At 40.1% G+C, this 19,036-nt stretch overlaps 1 protein-coding gene across 4 annotated transcripts in view; it reads left to right on the forward strand.

Annotated features, from left to right (window-relative positions):
* The first annotated feature begins 157 nt into the window (after positions 1 to 157).
* LOC129358510 (low-density lipoprotein receptor-related protein 1-like) overlaps positions 158 to 19,036 on the forward strand; it is a 99,065-nt gene continuing 80,186 nt past the window's right edge. For all 4 annotated transcript variants that reach the window (XM_055027624.1, XM_055027626.1, XM_055027625.1 and 1 more), the window contains exons 1-2: positions 158 to 819; positions 17,111 to 17,233. In XM_055027624.1, the coding sequence (XP_054883599.1) occupies positions 723 to 819; positions 17,111 to 17,233 (220 nt within the window). In that variant the 5' untranslated portion in view covers positions 158 to 722. The remainder of the gene's footprint in view (positions 820 to 17,110; positions 17,234 to 19,036) is intronic.

The raw sequence follows: 19,036 nt of genomic DNA on the forward strand, positions 1-19,036 counted from the left end.
GAAATTCATCGGTCTGACTGAAGCCAGTAAATTTAAATGCGAGTGTGATTTTAGAGGAGGTGAATGAGGGACTTGGAAGAAGGAGGAGGAGGAAAAGAGCATAAAGAAAGAGGAGGAGGAGGGCCAGCTGATGTTCCGACGTCACACTCAGACTGCCTGAGCTCCGGGGTAGAGGCTCAATCTGCGGCCAGCGGCAGCAGAGGTGGTGGGGAGGAGAGGAGCATTTGATCCGCGTCTTTTTGCGCCCCCGCCCCCTGTGGCTCCTTCACCGGCGCAGGGAGAACAAAAGACGGACAAACTGCCTGATCACAGACGCCAGCCCTGCTGCTGCTGCTTTCTCTTCTTCTTCTTCATCATCATCGAGACTGCAGACCGGGGGTTATTAGCCTGAGGCTCAGCTCAGCTTGCTAGCCTTTGTGGCAGGGACCCTCCATGCACCCACGGACCCCCTAGTCTTCACCCCTCAGAATAGGGCTGGGAGAAGCCTCAGCTCCTCGCATTGAGATTCTCCCCCCAAGGAAAAAAGAAAGAAAGAAAGAAGAAGAAGATCAGCCTCTGAGTGGGCAGACAGCAGCAGAGACTGCGCACGCCTCCGGCTGAGGAGCATCTTCTGCCCTCCGGGCTCGGTTCTACGCGTCGTCGCCTGAGTGTGCAGCCTCCACAGCCTGACAGGGAACCGAGGGGCGATTGATGTGCAGGCTTCCATCACAAGGCAGGATACAATGTTGCGCATCGCGGCCAACGTGTTGGCGGCAGGGCTGCTTTTCCTGGGATTCCTGCACAGTTTCGAGGTGGCCGTTCCGTCCAGGGCTGTCGATGGTAAGCGGAACTGATCCAGACGTAACGCGGGGTCCTGGTTGAGATGCTGGGAGAGAATAGCGAAGTGTGCGCTACGCTGCTGCTGCTGCTGATGATTCTTTATGTTGTCTGCATGCAGCGAGAGTAGACAGCACCCTGGAAAGAAGGGAAGTCGCCTTTTGTTTGGGAATATTGCAGCGACTTCATGTTTCCATTCACCTCAGTCATTTCTGCCTTCGTTGGCTAAAACAAGAGGCATAATCAGATGTTTGCTCCGACATTCTGAGATGAAAACGGGAACCACAGGCCGTCAGATCTGGTGTGAAGGATGTTTACAAGTAGGATTTGAACTGCAGTGAGGTCTGAAATGCATGTTAAGTTTGTGGGGCTTCGCGGCTCCATGTCTGTGCTGATGCGCCACCAGCCTCATCACTAAAACATCACTGGGTTTTGTCTACAGACACAAACCGACTGAATCATGGCCCATCACAGCGACTGCCCCGTATATTGTCATTCCAAGTTAACATTCCAGTCAGTTCCTCTGTCATAAACAGGCAACAGGCATGCATATCAATGCCTGTAGGTGCCAGTGTGACTCAATATTGTGTCAATGTCAGGGTTTTTCCTGTATTGTCAGGACCAGACCCAGATTTCCACCTTGACATTTTAGTTACAAACTTCTTCTCTACCGATCTGGCTTCATTATTGGGGTGTTAGAAATCCATTGAGGATTTGAATCACAGGGCTCTTCAGACACTCATACATCCATAGAAACATTTGGCTAACTCACAGCTTCCTGGTTTAGGCAAATGCAGAAATATGAAGCAGCATTTTCTGCCATGCAAAATGTCGAATTTTTTGCTTCTTCGTGACACGTCGATGCTTTGCATTGTTGAAATAGCGATTTGAATTTAGTGGGACAAAGATAGAAACAGTTTTCTAATGATAATTTTATTTATTAAGGGGATTTGGGTATCCAAACCAACCTGGTTGCACGAGAAAAAGTTACTGCCCCCTAAATCTAATAACTTTTTATTCCAGCCTTGGTGGCAACATCTGTCGTCAACTGCAAATGCTTTTTAACTTTGTCACTGTGGAGGAATTTCAGCTTACTCTTCCTTGTTTTAATCATCCAGACTGAAGGGATATCCAGCATGGATTGGTCTGTTAAAGGCCATGTTGCAACACTCCAATCTGGATCTGAGTCTAGACTTTGACTAGACCACTCCAGAACCTTCATTCTTTCCAGCAATTCAGATGTAGGCTTACTTGTTTGCTGCATAATGTAAGAGGGATTGAGCTGTAGGTTATTAAGTGGTGGTCAGATGTTTTCATTCAGGATTTTCTGGTGGAGAGCAGAACTCATGGCTCCATGAAGTCACCTCAGTCTGGAATCAGTAAAACAGCCACAGACCTTCAACACTATCGTTGATTCTTGGCATCATGACCTTGCATGATATTAAGATTTCTTCAATGACCTGAGAAGTAAAAAAGAAAAAAAAACACCTATAGAGAAATAATGAGATCTGGTAGTGGGATAAATACTTTTTGTATCTTCTGTAACTTTACAAACAACCTAATAAGGAAATATCACCTGTGCAAACACTATCATGCATATATTTTCTTATTCTCTAAAACTTCTTTTCTAAGCCTGTGATCTTTCTTTTAGATTTTTCAAATTGACAACGTATGGCTACCTTAAAGATTACAACTGCATTCCTGCACTTGGTTGGGTTAGATACACAGTTTCAGGTAAAACATTAAGTCTCTTTTGAAGAATATCTTTGTCAATAAGCTACATCTAAAGATTCAGCGAGTTTAAACCCCAAGTTGCTTGTTTGTGAGATCCATTGAGCTGAAAGCGCTCTTTGGCCTTTTGGTTCGGGTAGCAGTCCTGTCCTTCGAGCCTCTTAGGGATCAAAATCCAAATAAAATAGCACCTTGATGACCTACCAGGAGCCTGCAGCCACATGCAGCGTAGGAGCCCTGTCTTACAAAAAATGTCACCTGCCTTGATTCACAAGCGTTCCTCCCTCTGAGTTGGTTTAGTTGATGAGGCAGCCTTGAGCTGTGCAGCTGAAGTGATTAAAGCCCCATTGGGATGTAGAGGGGCGTAGTGAGATAATTTATTGTGAACATTGATGACGCTTGTGCAATGTAATTCTTGGCACACGTTTGTGAAAAACCTTAAAATGAAATCATCCTTTATTGTAGTAGCATAACCTCACACCGACAAGATCTGCTGCAAATCTGAGAGCGTGCCTTCCTTACCGATCTTCTCAGTGTGGTTGCAAAATGAACCCGGGCTCTTCTCCAGGCTTGTTTGTTTAAATTCTTGCTCTGACAGTATATTTAGAGGAAGAGCTATTGTTAAAGAGACGTTTCCTGACCTATCAGGATCAACACGTTAATTTAAGATCAAAATTATTCATAGACAGGACTGGACAAAAATATCAGATTTTGCTAGAAAACTGAACATGTTCCTGTGTTTTTTAAGCCCTCATTGCCATTACCCTAATGTTTTGCTCCTGCCACTGATTCTTCATTAGATTTAAGTTAGGCCTTTGACTGGGCCACTCTGAAACATCAACATTTCCTCCAGTCAGAGGAAAATAAATTGGCAAAATTAAAATCTTACTTTCACAAACCTGCGTTTGTAATTTGAGTAATTCGTATTTTCTACTGGATTCAAAACTGCTACTGTTATCAAAGAAGCTGTTGCAGTGGGATCGGCCAGGAAAAGCCTAATTAGAAAAGCTGCCTTACTTCCTATTAGTCACAATGACAGTACGTCACTGTTAGCCTGAATGACAGACACTTGTTTCTAGGACTTTCTGGTTGGCTTCTTTTTGCACAGTTTCCTTTAGACTTCAGGCTTACTTCAAACTGGCTCTGAAGGTTTTCCCTTTAGTTTCTATGTTCCTCTGTTGCAGGCATTATAAAAGAGAAGGGGGTTCTACCTACCCCTAAAGTTTAATTGGGTCTAAAACGCTCTTTGTTCCCCAGAAGAGACCTCTGTGAACAGCCTGAACTTGTTCAGAGAGCTCACTGCTAATTGGACATCCAGTGCAAAAAAAAAAAAAAAAAAAATCCCTAATGAGATAATTCACATCACTTTGCTCTACGGAAGTGCTGTCATGACAAAAAAGAGACCAGTGGCCCCTTACAAATGTTACAGTTCTGCCCTTCTCAAAACCATTGTGGCAAATTCCTTCCTTATGAGACCAAAATGCAGAGGTTTGTTTGAGATATCTATCTAAATTGGGGTCATTTAAGCAATAAACCCTCTTCATTTCAAGTGGCACCGGGTCCTTCCTTCTCGTGCTGCTCTCTTCTACCCCCTGCAGACGTCTCCGCCGCACCATTTGTTGAAAACATTTGGCCGTCTGTGGTGTGCTATTGACACGGTGACGTCCAAGTGGACAAATGTTTATAACTTTAATGTTTACTGGCATCTAGAGGTCAGGAGGAAAGCAGGAGGTTAATCTGTCTGACTTTTGCTTTGCTTTGCTACACATACAGCCTTTGAAAGAGCAACATGTGAACAGGAGTGGAATTAAAGAGTAAGTGAGAATGTTATTGAAAAGCAGGTTTAAGATTAGATTAAATATTTCTTTATTGATCCCTTTCGGGTATGTGAGCAGCTCAGACAAAGATAGAGAGAGGATAAAGAGATACAACAGTATAAACATGACCTTTTACCTGCAGTTTATATGGATTCAACCCTGATTGGAATGAAGTTCAAGCACTTAATTCTCTAAATAGAAATGATTAAGGCATACAGCTATTAAAAACTGAAGACCGGGTCAAAATTAAAACATAAGAGCAATAAAATCCATGTGCTTTATGGTAGGGATGGGCAGTCATTGTATTATTTTATTATTAGCAAGGAAAAAAGTGAAGATGTTTAGAAGAATTCAGATTTGTTGTTAGTTTATGGAAGTTCAGAAACCCTCTCAAACTGCAATGTTGCTTATGCTTTTGGGAATATGTCTTTCCTTCAGCACTCGTTCAGTAAGAGTGTTGTTTACATCGGTTTAAATTGTTTCGATTGGATGCAACTGGAATGAGCTGTTCAGCTGAGCTGCTGTTGCTGTTAATTGTTATAAATTTTCATTTATCACAATAAATACCACAGAAGTTATCCTGATAAAGTCTCGAAGCTCATATTGCCCATAACTGTCACAGTATTTGCACTTAATATTAGATTGAGTAATTTTGCAATTTTAACCAAACAATATGAATTCAAATTTGGAAGAAAATTTTTTAATTTCTTTAATTTCCCAAACAATTACATTTTTGGTGCAACAATATTCCCCACTTCATAAAATAAATTACTCAAATAAATGAACTTTTTGATTATATTCTTATAGCGATACACCTGGGAAAGCTGCTGTGTTTAATTCTTAATAATTGGCTTTGGACGGTGAGCCGGAAAACAAGTTTTAGATATTTACTGTTGACAGCTGCTATGCAAGGCGGTAAGGCTTAGCAGTGAATACAGTTTGTGAAATACATGAAGTCTTTCAGTTCTTGTGCAGGCCAAAAGCATTGCCTGGAAAATCTGCTTCATTCCTTTGTTATTTGCATTCCTGGGATAAACTGACAGAAATCCTTCCTGCATGACGACCAAAAGGTTTAATGATAATCATGTAACACCCTGGAATCACTTCGAATCTAGAGCAAGGCCTAATTCTGTATTTTAGAGATTACAGATATAGTTTTCTAAATAGAGACCAACAAAAGTTTCATAATGAGACTTGGATGGAGAAAATGGAACAGAGAAATTTTGTTTGTTTAGCTGTTTACCTGACAGAGTTTGGGGTCGTGGCTAAATGTCAGACTGAGAGTTCGCTGCTGTGTTTGCAGCCACCAGAAAGTCATAATTAGGGTCTGATAGGAGCCCAGACAAACAGTGGGACTGAATGGCTGGAGCACCAAGAAGAGTAGTGGGGCAAAACAAATATAGATTTGTCTCAGACCACCCAACTAGATTTAACATGACAATGCGTTTCAACAACACAGGACCTCAGAATATGCTCCAGGATGTACACTGATTCAGGGCTCCCTCTTTCTAGACTTGTTTTTAAAACCTCACTGCATGTAGACATTGAAATTCAGGGTCTTGTTTTATCACTCAAGGCTTCAACTTTGTCTGGCTTCATGAAAACAGACAATTGGCTAAGTCCTATGTTACACCATTCTCTTTACAGCTGAATTAAAATTCTTGGCACTCTGACACTTTCTCTGGCATCCCTTTAGGACTCATAATAATAGCAACAACTTGATAGGACCTCTTTAAGGGCTTGGTAGTCCTGGACACCTGCAAAACAGGCCAAGGCCTCATCGTGGTTGTTCAGTGTTAGCTGTGAAAGAATATAACTATCAAGTTATGGATATTATGCATAGTTAACTTAGTAAAGAAGGACAAACGAAGCTGTTTAAGGGTTTTTACTGGATCTCTTGTCACATTGGGGATGCAGACGAATGTTTTTGTTTTTCTGCTTGTAATCAAACAAGTATTTGATTACTTATTTGATTACTTGCTAATCAAACAAGTAATCATAGAGTGTGGATGACAACAACATAGGTGTAGTCTATGTTGCCTTTTTCTCTTGCTTCTGGTTCAACCCTTTTCCAAATGATAAACAACCAAAAGTTTGATTAAAGCTACGACTCTCTTTTGTGCGTAGGAAAAAGTAAATCATTTTTTTTTAAAGAGTTAAGGACTGTAGATTCTTGTAGGTTTAGAAAAATGGCACAGCAAGCACAGTGAGAGTGACCCACTTTCTGCTGCTGTAAAGAAAACCAAAACAATGAGCTGAGTAGCTAAAGCTCCTGTTACATGAGGAGATCAGCAGAGTCAGGCGATAATTTCTGGATTATTCCCAGACTTACAAAATCTGCTGCATGCAGTTAAAATGAAAGTTTTGTCTTGCCATGTCACTAAACGTCTAATGATGCTAGAAGGCGAAGCAATCAAAAAACACAGCTTTACATGTCAATCGGCTTGTCTTTGATAGATATAAGTCCCAAACAGGAACCTTTAGTGAACCAGTTAGATATTTAAATCTTTCTGATATAAGCTAAAACTAAGTGCAGGTGAAATCATAAACATTATTGCTATAAGAATTCACTTACCAAATTCAGAAGCAAATGTGTGAAGTAATATTTCACCACCTGAACAGAAATCTCTCATAATAAAAACAGAAACTTGAGCGACATCCCATTTTTGATCTGTACGATTTAATATAATATCGGATCACCTTTTGCATTCATAACAAAATCCGCTTCTGGGAAGGCTTTGGGAAGTGTGTTTTTGTGATTATTCTGCAAAATGTCTTAAAGCGGACTTGAGAAGTGAGACACTGAGGTTGGATTGGAAAGCCTGACCTCAGTTTGAAGTCAGGACTCTAAGCAGGCGGGTCAAGTTCTTCCGCACCAAACTCACTGATCCAGCTCTTAATGGACCCTGCTGTATGCACTGATGCACAGTCATATTGGGACTCATCCCCAAAATGTTTTGTTATGCTAAGGGATTAAGAGCTTCTTTCACTTGAGCTAAGGGGCTGAGCCAACCTGAAAAACATCCACACTCTATAACTCTATCCGCACCAAATCGTAGACTTCATTCAGTCCAGAAGAAGTGATGTTCTCCTGGCAACCACTAAGTTCTGGCTCATGCTTTGGATTAGCAGACAGAGCCATGTTTTTATCCCTCCAGAGAAGTTGTCTCAACTGAGTCCCATGGTGTTACGCTTTGCACTGCTCTTGGTGATATAAGGCTTGGCTGCATCTGCTTGGTCATGGAAACCTCTTCCATGAAGTTCTGCATGGACTCTTCGTGAGCTAATCTGCATGACGCATGAAGTATGGAGGTCTGTAACTAATGACAGTTGGTGGCTAAGTTTTGATATCCAATAATTTTCTCTTCGGTATGATTCCATTAACAGTTCACAGGACAGTATTTAGTAGAACGGAAATCATTATTGGATTTATTGCACAGCCTTTCTTTTACAAATGTCTGCAGAAACCGTTTGCCTGCGTAGCTACCGGACATTATGCACCTGATTTCAAAGATCTTTATTGGTTCGTGAATCATTACAGCAGAATAACACGTGTCACAAGAAATTTTCATCTTCATGAATGCTGCATGAAGCAGGACCAAACGTCATTATTCGTATCAGCTGAGTTCCCATGATCAAAGCCTCATCGTCTGCTCATTAAAGCTGCTGAAACCCAAATATCTGACAGCTTCTAGGGTTCAATCTTCTTAAAATGTTCCAGCTGCCATGCATGTAAAATTTGTAATATTTTTAAATACCATCTAAAATATGTAATTTTTAAAATATGAGACAAAGTTCTGTGATTATCAGGGAGGATGATGTGTGCTGAGCCTTCCACAGTAAAAGCAAAAGTGAGCTTGGTTTCCTTCTGATTTTAAGAATGAAAGAACTGTCCATGTTGATCGTTGTATAATCTTGTCAGTTCTCAATAGGCCTACTGACTAATTGTGTCTTGCTGAACCACAATTAGAGGTCAAGTAATGGTATTGTACTCTTGTTTTGTGATAAAGACCCAATGCATGTTTCAAGAGAAATCTCCTGGCTGCTCCATTTATTAGTTTTTCTCAAGTCTTTTTAGGAAAAAAATAATTAATTGTTGTCCCATCTAGAGACTTCATCCACTGAGAAAAACAAACAGGACTCCTCTGTGGTGCTTTACGATGAATCCTTGGTAACTCCAATTCTGATGAATGATTCCTCACTTCTCCACAAGCAATTTTTGCGAATCATAAATTACATAACTTCACGGTTGCAAATGTTTTTCATGTGCATGATTGTTTTGAACAAAGTTATTTACTTGCATGCATCAAAACATTCAAGTAATCATTTTAAGCATCTTAGTAGAGCTGAAACCCCAAAACTTAATAATAATAGTGTTTGTTATTTTGATAGATACATACAGAGAAAAAATAAATCACAAAATATGGTTGCAGTTTTCAAGTAATTGTACTGCATCTTATTGACATTCTGTCATTAATACAATACAGATGAGAGTATTAAGCCAATCTTAGATGCCCACATTACTAAGTAGGCTTGTTTCAGCCAGCTGACTACCAGTGCACAGCACCAGGTAGGGGGAAGGCTGTAGTGTTTTGGCTCTATGAGTCTTCAGTATGTTCTGTGGCATTTCACTACCATTAAAAACCTTGCATGCCTTGATACAACTAGTCCTTGTCTAACATGCACAAGACAAATAATCAAAAATAAAATTGTTGCTCCATTTTTTGTGCAACAGTTATTGAAGGAGGTAAATAGCTTGAGTTAGTAATGTTTTCAAATATCATCCATGCAGAAACTGAAACTTTATCAAGGGTGGAACGACAACAAAAAAAAAAAGTCACACTTAAGATTTGTTTATCTTTATCCTCATTTCTGTGTTTAACAAGGTTTATTCATGTATCGGAGCTCATTTGCATTTCATAATAAGTACACCTCCTTGTTCCACATTTGTGTGCCGTGAGGAGCCACCGATAAGCCAGAAATCATTTCCACTCAGTCCTCCACTGAAACGGCTGCTCTCTGATGTCGGCGTGCATACTGTGCAAACAAGGACACACGGTTAAATCTTATCTTAATGAAAATGATGATTTGTCTAAATGCTAATGAAATCAGACTCTCAAATAACATAACAGTAACACACTGTAAGTTTATTGTGTGTTTGCTGCCTAATTAAATTAAATTATTGGTTGAGCCAAACCATGCAGTCAATTGCAAAATTGTGAAGTAACGTTTCACAACCTGAGCAGAAAACTGTTCCATCTCCCCCCCCTCACCACTCATAAATGTTGTTTTCTTCCAGTTGGACTCGAGATCTCTAATGTTTAACTTCGCATTAAGCCAAACCTGAGCCTCACTTTAATGCCAAACTTATTTTGCGGTTGAAATATATTCAACTCTGTTGAGACATGGCCAAAGCTAAATGCTTATTAAAGATGGTAAGGGAATACGACGTACAAGACATGAGAGTCAATACTGAAATCTGCACTGTTACGTCCCTGCTTCATGTGGAGGCTTTCCTACACACAAATATCTGTGTGTAGGCAGTGTGGTCTCCCCTATTACGTGTACATTCTGTGCTTCTGGGAACAGAATAGGCGGCTGTTTGCTCCACTGTTATTAGCCTACACACGCCACAACAAAACCGAACAGGCTTGTTTATTTAAAATGTAGGGGTGTTTTATTTGCATGCATCTTGCTGAGACTCTGTCGAGTATCTCAAAGGGGAAGTCTGACATTTTTTGGAATCATTTATAGGAAGCCACTTACAAACACCTCTGATTAGCTTCCTCCTGCTGGATATTATTTATTAAAGCAACAGAATCTCATTTCCTCACAGTACACCAAGGAGGAAAATGTAAAAAATAATTACTTTAAATGTTCAGTTGTCAAAGTGAAACATCCTCCTGGTGTGCAAGAACTGACCCGTGGTCAGCATGAGATGTCCTGCAGCAGACAGCTCTATTTTGAAACCGAAAAAAAAAACGAAGAAAAAGCTGATGTGGTATGAAATGTCAAAGGGGTGAAATTTTTCTGAAAAAAAAAAAAAAACAGCTAGCAAGTTTAATGAAGCAAAACACATTCTGTCCATTCTTATTCTTTTCAGTGGGAGTATAACTGCTCAGGTGAAAAGTGGTTTGGCACGTAGCGAGCAGACTGCCGCTACCGGTGATTACATTTTGAGTTAACATCATCAGACTAAGCATACAGTCAAATAATATAAGGCTATTTTTCATTGTTTGTCAATTGTTCTAAAACAATAACTTAAGAGAAGGTGATATAACATCTGCACTCAATGCTGCATGTTGCAATTTACTGTTCAGCAGCAGAAATGACATATTTAATGACTGCCAACAGCCACTAAATATCATGTTTATAGTGCAGTGAGCCGACCCTTAACAACGGTCATGGTTCATTTTGCTGCCCTTTGGGAAAATTTAATCATCTACTCCTGAGATGCAGTGTGTGCTGGCAAGATCGACTTTTCACTCACATCTGAAATGGTGACGTCTTCCCTAAAGTCTGTCATGACGGTGAACTTTAAATTTTCAGTATCATGTTTAGAATCTGTTATATTTGTAGTTTCGTCATAATAAATGTTATTACCAGACTTCCTGTACTACATGCACATAAACCTCTCTAAACATGGAAACAGAGAAATTTCAACCTCCTTATTCAGAGGTCAAAGTCGCATTGAGACTTGTAATTTGTCCCAGTCTTCTAAAAAAGAAAAGCGCTAAAGAATTCAAATAATCTCCTTTAATATGTTTCCCTTGGTAGCGAACTAAGAAGGCTTAATTGTCGAAGCTGCTGCAGCTTTCAGCATGTACTCTGATGGTGGTACAGCAGGGGGATTTTTCCAAATTTACTAAGTTTATAATCATGCATCACACCTTACGGTTTCCTGCTTACGCCCCCCACCTTTCCGTGACCGACTTATAGATTTATCATGGAAGTGAAAGAGGTCATGGCTCCTCCCCTCTGTGCTCTGACTCTCAGCCAAGTCGAGATTGCTGACATGCTCGATTAACACTCTGAAATGACGCTTTAATGGGTCTTAAATTGATTCATGGAAAACGCACATTGAAACAGCCTTCAGCTCAAACTAAACATGTATGAACTTCAGCTTCAGCGAGAAGGCGAGGCTAAAGTTTAACGTCGTGTCACTATTTTAATGATAATGTAGCCAACATCTGTTCAACCAGCAGGAGTTACCACGTCTCACTCAAGATGTTAATCCGTATTAAATTAGCAGTCTGGATTTTTCTCTTTTTACCCCTATCTGCTCATTAAAGACAGATTTTCACAGACTCTGCTGGAAAGTTTGGTTCAGGAGGCACAGCTGGGTCATCTTTTTCTCTCCTTGGTAACTTGAACAGTTGCGAGAAGTTGGAAAACTGTTTTTCCCTCCCTCTTTTCCTCCTCCTCCGCCTCTTTACTTCTTTTTCCTTCTTTCTTTCTCAACCCCGAAGCGCCTCGCCTCCAGAGGCGGATGAAGAGGTGGCAGGCCACAGCAAAACATACCAATTCCTTCTTCCCACATTTTTGGTGTTTTTGAAGAATACCTTCAGCTCAGCCCATAAGTCAAACGGTTTGGTTTCCACCTCGGTTTATCTTGCATGACTCCATTTGGATCTTTTGCAACATTTACAAGTTATTTTCTTTTTTTTAAGCTTCATATTTTCAACCTCATATTGTGCTGTCATGCAAACAGTCCTCCTTTGTATATGTTTACAGTGACACACATTACGCTGCCTGCTAGAATAAGAACATTTTGGGATTACGGCCCTACCCCCTCCCTCTCTGCTGAGAAACGGCTGAAATGTTTTATTTGAAGGAGTACACGCTATCTTCTGTAGACTAAACTGTTTTTTTTCCATTACGCTCTTCGACATTCTTTGTAGCCCTTAAAAAAAAACTTCACAATGCATTTACTTTAGCCGAGATCTTGTGCTTTATGCCTGTTTTCAGCTTTATGATACTCTCTATATTAAGCTTGTGAAAAAAACGATCAACCATGTTAAATCAGAGCAGATGTAGTCTGAGCATGCTCAGTCAGTCTGGATGCAAAGAATGGGTTTTTTTTTTATGAATTGTGCAAGCACTTAGCTATTTGAGCAAAGCTAGACCTTTTTTATTCTTCTCTGTAACACTTACAGCAATTTGTTGAAGTATTCACATCCCCTGGACGTTTTCAAACACTATAGCCACAAACTCAAACATATTTGAATGAGATTTAATTATAGCACAAATATATTTTATCAAATTTCACTCTGAAAAGTGTGGCATGCTTTTGTATTCAGCCTCCTTTGCTGTAGTACCACTTACTACTCTAGTATGTGTGTTAAAGTCTCACATAAATGCATATGCGAAGGCCTTAGAGGTTGGTAAGAGAAGCAGCATCACAGAAAAGAACACAAAAATAGTTTTAAGAACTTTAAAGCAGAGTGATGTTATAAATCAATAATGTAGTGCTTTCAGACCTCGAATAATACAAAGAAAACTAGTTAATGTTCATTTAGAAACAACAAAACTAATGTTTGAACTCAGGAAGAGTTCAGAAAACCAGGAGGTTTTCAATGGGGGTCAGTGCAGTGGGATCTTAGTTTTTTCCAGAGCTGCATTTTGCAAAGAGCAAGGGGCAAATCTCCAAATGTCTGAAGCTGATAGCGCTGCACACTAAATGATTTACTGCAGAAAGATAGTTTAACAACTCATGAGGGATAAAAGCAAATGACGTCGCTCTTTTCAGATTTTTAATTGTTAAGCACTTAGAAAACCACAAATCCTATTTCTCTCATGTCAAAGTTCTGCACTACTTTGTGTTGGTCTGTCACGCAAAATCCCTGCAAAACCCATGGAAGTTGGTTGTTATGACGGGACAAAATTTGCAAAAGTTTAAGGAAAATTCATGTTTTTACAAAACACAGTTTATCATTGACTTGTGACAAACCCAGACGGATCTTAGTGCAAAGGCATGGGATCAGATGCACCTTGTGACTTGGAGTTCAGTGGTGTACTTTTTGTTTGGTATCCTCTCACACTCTGCTGGCTGGTGTGTAATGAAGCACTGGTGTCAGTGTCTGCAGGAAGCTTTGTAGTGGCCCGGTTGATCTCTCAAGGCAGACCTACGACTTATTTATAGCTCCTCTGTGGGTGTTGGAGGAAATGGTGCATGGGCTGCGGGTGAGGCCTGTGTTTGCCTTAGGAGAGGACTCTTCCTCACAAACAGACCGAGCTCATCCTGGACCCTGAGCAGACGGGTGCAAAAGGACGCTGGATTTGAAATCTGGTCCAGATTTCACACAGACTCCACTTTGGTTAAAAAAAAAGCAAAACACAGGCGGTTTATTGATGGCATGTGTGACATTCCACCATCCCTTCTCAATATTCTAGCCTCGCTCAGAGGATTCACAGAAATTCAGGCCATGAGACTTTTTGACTTATACTTCATAAATCATTTGCTGTAATCTCTTTTCTTTTGTCCACAGAGTGTTTTTAACTTATGCCCTATTTACATAGGTTATTTACAATCCTTCTTTCTTGATCATGTTTTGCAAGACAAAAGTTAGATTTTGTATAACTATGAGAGATGAGTTCTGTTGCTTGCTTATCAGCAGTCAGTATCTTTCTGTGCTCTGCCTTTTTTCTGGTCTTGTGCCATCTTAGAACGCCAATCAGAAAAATGTCTTCTTTAGGCACGGCAAGGACTGGTCAGCCATTTTTTTTTGTGTGTATGCATAAATCTGAACCTGATATTAATTTCTATTATCTGCTAATTGTTTACAGGTTATCAGAAAAATCCTCATCTACTGTATCTCATAAAATCGGTCTCAGTCAAACCACAGATTAAACTACTAGCTACAGAATTTTTTTTTTCTTTAAACATTGGATTGCAGCATTTTTTGGGATTATTCATTGCTAAACTAAACTACAACAATGCAAAACTGAGAGGAAAAATATGTAACAATTGTGTCACTAGAAACAACACAGTTTTAATTAACTCAGGTGTTAACTCTGCTGGGCCTTAAAAAGTTTTGAATGAATTCAAATTTCCCCACACCAAGTATTCGATTTCCTTCTAGCTGTCTAAAGTCAGTGCCTACAGTAAGTTATTGCTTTTTGCATACATTTGTTTTTGTTCTTAAATAAAATAAGCCAGTTCCCACAAATGTGGTTTATTAAGTGGCAAAATGGTAAATGGTCAGAATAGATAGTTGGCGTTTTCTAGTCCATTGTGCTTCACACTACATTCACACACTGAAAGTGGGAAGCTACTATGTAGTAGGAGTCTACAGGTGGACAATACATATTGTAGTCAACCCTTTAGACAGCTAGGAAGGTATAAAAGTCACCTACACTGGGATCGAATGCCAAACGGTCTGCTTAAATTGACACGGCTATAAAGCTGCACACTTAACTCACTTAAGTTAGATTTTTTTAGTACAATTGATTCAGCTTTCTGTCACTTCCTTTCCTGCAAACTGTTGCGCCTCCTTCGGGAGAAAATAGACACTGTGGTTTGATGGGGTGTCTGTGCAACCTCTTGACTCGTCAGTGAAATGAAACCTCGACCAATTGTGTTCACTGATTTTTATATGCTTGCGTATCACAGCTGACGTGGCTGCCAGTTACTTATTTGCACAGTTACATAAAAACAGTTTAGAGGAAGGGATCACCAGCACCAGCCACTGTTAAATCTCTCGCTTTTTGTCCTCCTTTGTCAGTGTTTCTCTTTATGATGTTTAAAATTAGCCGACAGAAGCAGCATCATATTATTGTTTTTTCTTGACTTCCAAGACATCCAAAGCACCTAAAACTCATGAAACACACTTGTTGGCTTGCCTCCTGTTGCAATGAGTCATTTTAAATGCACAAGTTTGACTTCACTCCAAAAGTCGGTGCGGCTGTTGCTCAAGACCCATGGTGCTTAAATCCATCGATTCATTTAAAATTAAATAATAGTGGTCCTTCTTGGTGTTTTGTGAATTTTTACTAGTTAGAAACAAAAGACATATTTAGATAACTTGGACACCAGCCGCAGCGAGTCAGACCACAGGCTCTTTCTGCATTTCCTCGACTTTCCCTGTGAGACTTCACATCCAACTAACTAACCTCTTGACCTACTTTTTCTTCTCCCTGCCATGTTTCTGTCAGCCAGCAGCAACCTGTGAACTGAGTCAGCTCCTCCCACAGCCATTACCGACTGTAAAGTTAACCACACGTCGAGTCGACTCATGTCAGCGTCTGAATAAACAGCTCACTTCACATATTGCCGCCTGCTACAGCTGGTGACGATACCTCGTAAACAAACAAACAAGCATGCACCAAAGAGCAAAGATGATGAGCAAAGTGGAAGGGCTTCAACCGGGGCCTGGTTGCGTGTCATGAATAATTCAGAACCTTCTGACTTGCGAGAGAGAGAGAAAGAAAAAAAAAGACTCGTCTCTCGTGCAAGCACTCTGTTCAAAGTGGTGAGGAGATGAGGATAGATGGAGGATCGGAGCAGTAATATGCCAGATTGAATTTATGGTATTTGGGTTGAACCCATTTAATGATCCCTCTTAGTGCTGGAGTTGGAGGCTCTAGCTGTACATGTAAATGCTGTTATCATTCACTTCATCCCATCATCTAAACCTCTTCTGTCCCAAACTGTCCTATCTAAGCCAGGAGTTCAAATCTATGCTCAGGTAACGCTGTCATTTCTGATTTTACACCTGAAGCTTTTCAAAAAACACATTTCTAAGATGTTGTTGACAGATACCCCAGGGATAAAAAAAAATCAGGGATTTTAGTGGGTTTTTTAGGACCTCATAGGCATTGAAAATGAGAAATATGAATAATTAGAATACATTACCTATTTCACTGTCTAAAATTTAGGTTCCTGGCCAACTGGTTTTATATTTAAAGCCCTGAAGAAGACTGGGCTTTCTTCTCTGTGTTATCTGAGTTGTGTTATTGTCTTATCGTTAGATAAAATACATTTGTTTAGTAGGCAGTTTAGCTTAAAATCTGACTAGATTTTTGAAATTTATTTGTCCATTCATACTGACCAAATAGCAGTGTTTCTGCATGAAAACACATGAATAAGAGCTTTAGATGTGGAGAGAAAAAGATCAAACCTTCAGGGTTTGTTCTACCCTCACAGGTTCTGGGATTTTCTCCACTGAAAGACCCAGAGAAGCTCCAGCTTCCCTCTAAATACTTCTTCACTGAAAAAAAAGCAGTGGTTTGTTGGGACATCCAAAAACCTCATGTGGTGCAGACCTTGTAAGGAGGGTTATGAAATGATGGTGCCTGTGGTCATTAGAGCAAACGTTGGACTTGCTATCAATAGCCAGGTTTACATAAGCTTATACTGTAGACTACTGTGAGTTAAACCAACTTTTCTTTTCTTAATAGTGTTTAGTTTAAACGCTCTTGTGCTTTTCTGAGAAGGTCTTGAGTTGATTTGTTTTGTGTGGCACTCTGTGGGCAGAGTGGGTAGGATTTCTCATCACAGAAACCTGAACCTGGACATTTTTGTTGCCATCCGGCCGTGGCGCATTGCAACTAGCTCCCCGGGAAACCGGATCTGAATATGTATATGCAACAATTTTACAAAAAAAGAAAATTGTTTCCACATTTATCCTTTTCCTACTCTGTCCAACAGTAAGGGCCCTTCTTAAACCTTGTCAGGGCGAATGACTCCCCAGTGAGACGATTTTTGTATAGATGATTAATTTCAACACTTTTTTTTGTCTTTTCAGCCCCGAGGAGTTGCAGCCCAAAGCAGTTTGTGTGTAAGGATGGAGTGACGTGCATCTCCAAAGGCTGGCTCTGCGATCGCGAGAAGGACTGCCCAGATGGATCAGATGAGGATCCTGATGTTTGTAAGTCCTCAACAGCATATCTCTGAAAACTGAGATTAATCACTGCGATTTATAACCACTGTTGTACACACTAAATTAGTTTTTTTTTGGTTCAATTTTTGGTCAAATATAAAGGAGAAATAATAATTATCGGTGATTGCCAGCACTGTGAAGGTGGGTCAGATTCCATTTTCAAGACACAGCGAAGTGCTCGGTTTGATGGTCTCTGGAAAGTCTGGAAATTTTTCTTACCATGACTGGAATGCAGCAAAAAACCACATTTTTCAACTGAATTTGTTATTAAATGTTATTTTATTTTTTGCAAGGAATGCAAACTTTTTGAGTGACTTAGCCTTCCATAAGCAATGTTTACATATGTGCATAATTAATACATTTATTTGTATGGCAACATGGCAGTTTAAAGTGTCTTACATCATAAAAATACAAAGTTATAAAAACACCATGTAGTCAATCATTGAGAAAACCAGTAACAACATCACGTTACATTTTGATGATGTAATGATGTAAAGTCATCAATACACTTCAAATAAGTTGGCCAATGCTGTTATTGTGTCTGATTTCTTCTTTAGATGAAAATATTTGTGTGCCAACACTAAGATTGATGATGGCCTCTTGTTCTTCTTTGGATCTATTGTGCCGAATAAAATAGGACATTTACAAGGTTTGCCTTTCCGTGTTAAATGTGATTTTAGAGTTGACTTCTGATCCAAAGATTTTGCAGCCATAGGCCCAACATATGAGACAGTCTGAGGAGACGTAAAGCCACTCTGACAATCGCTAAGTCTCACTGTGGCCGTTTAATGTCTGGTTCGGTTCTAGCCAATGCAGAACTGGCTAGAACCAGCTAGTGCATCGTGTTCCCCTCTGGGTGTGAATATAGGTAGGAACATTGAGCATGCAGGGACCTTGTGCATGATGTACTCAAATAAATCCAGAAATTTACTTTTGTCAAAGAAATTCATTGCAACCCCAGACATGATCTTATCTATATTCTGACACTTTATTCTTTTTTAAACATGGACAAACTTTAGATTTAGTTAACAGCCAAAGGGTTTACGCATACTTCCACGCATTAAATTTATTGAAAAGAAAAACCCAGACAAAGAATAAAAAAAAAAAAAACATCACAGCAAACTGATGTTAGTACAAAACTGTAGCTGTGACAGAACATTAATCACAGCTAAACCGTTTCTCGTTTCTTCACTGCATGCCCATTTTTCTCTGCTTGCAGGGCTGTGAAGTCACGGTCATTCTGCCCTAAAAGCTGACACATGTGCTCCTGGTGTAGCTCATGATTACGCTCCTCCACTCTGAGCAGCTGTCTGATAGCAGACAACATGTCCACCGGTCCAGTGCAGTGGTTTGGATGTTGTTGTTCGAAGTTTGCAAGGTCTGGCCTTTTCCCATGCAGTGACGTAAATCACAGGCAAATCTGCCGTCAATCAAATTGACATGGAGATGACTCCGGCCGGTTAAAGCCTCTTCCATCCATTCACCCCTCCATCCATGACTGCCTTGACCTCTGCATGGCTTCTTGCCCGAGTTAGCGCTATTAAACGTTGCCTTGCCAGCAGGTTATTGAGCTGCAGCTCCTTCAGAGTTACCTTGAGCTGCCTGTCTACTTTCCATCCTACATTTCTCTGTTAAAAGTCAGAAGTTTTTGATAAGTTTGATAAGTTAATCCTGCTTTTAACTTCTCCACAACTTTATCGCTGACCTGCTTTCTGTGTTCCTTGGTCTTTAAGACGCTGTTTGTTCACTGATGTTCTCTAACAAGCAGTGGCCATCACACACCTGCAATTT

The sequence above is a fragment of the Poeciliopsis prolifica genome, unplaced genomic scaffold (assembly GCF_027474105.1).
Source record: "Poeciliopsis prolifica strain line A6 unplaced genomic scaffold, Auburn_PproV2 SCAFFOLD003, whole genome shotgun sequence".
Taxonomy (NCBI): Eukaryota; Metazoa; Chordata; class Actinopteri; order Cyprinodontiformes; family Poeciliidae; genus Poeciliopsis; species Poeciliopsis prolifica.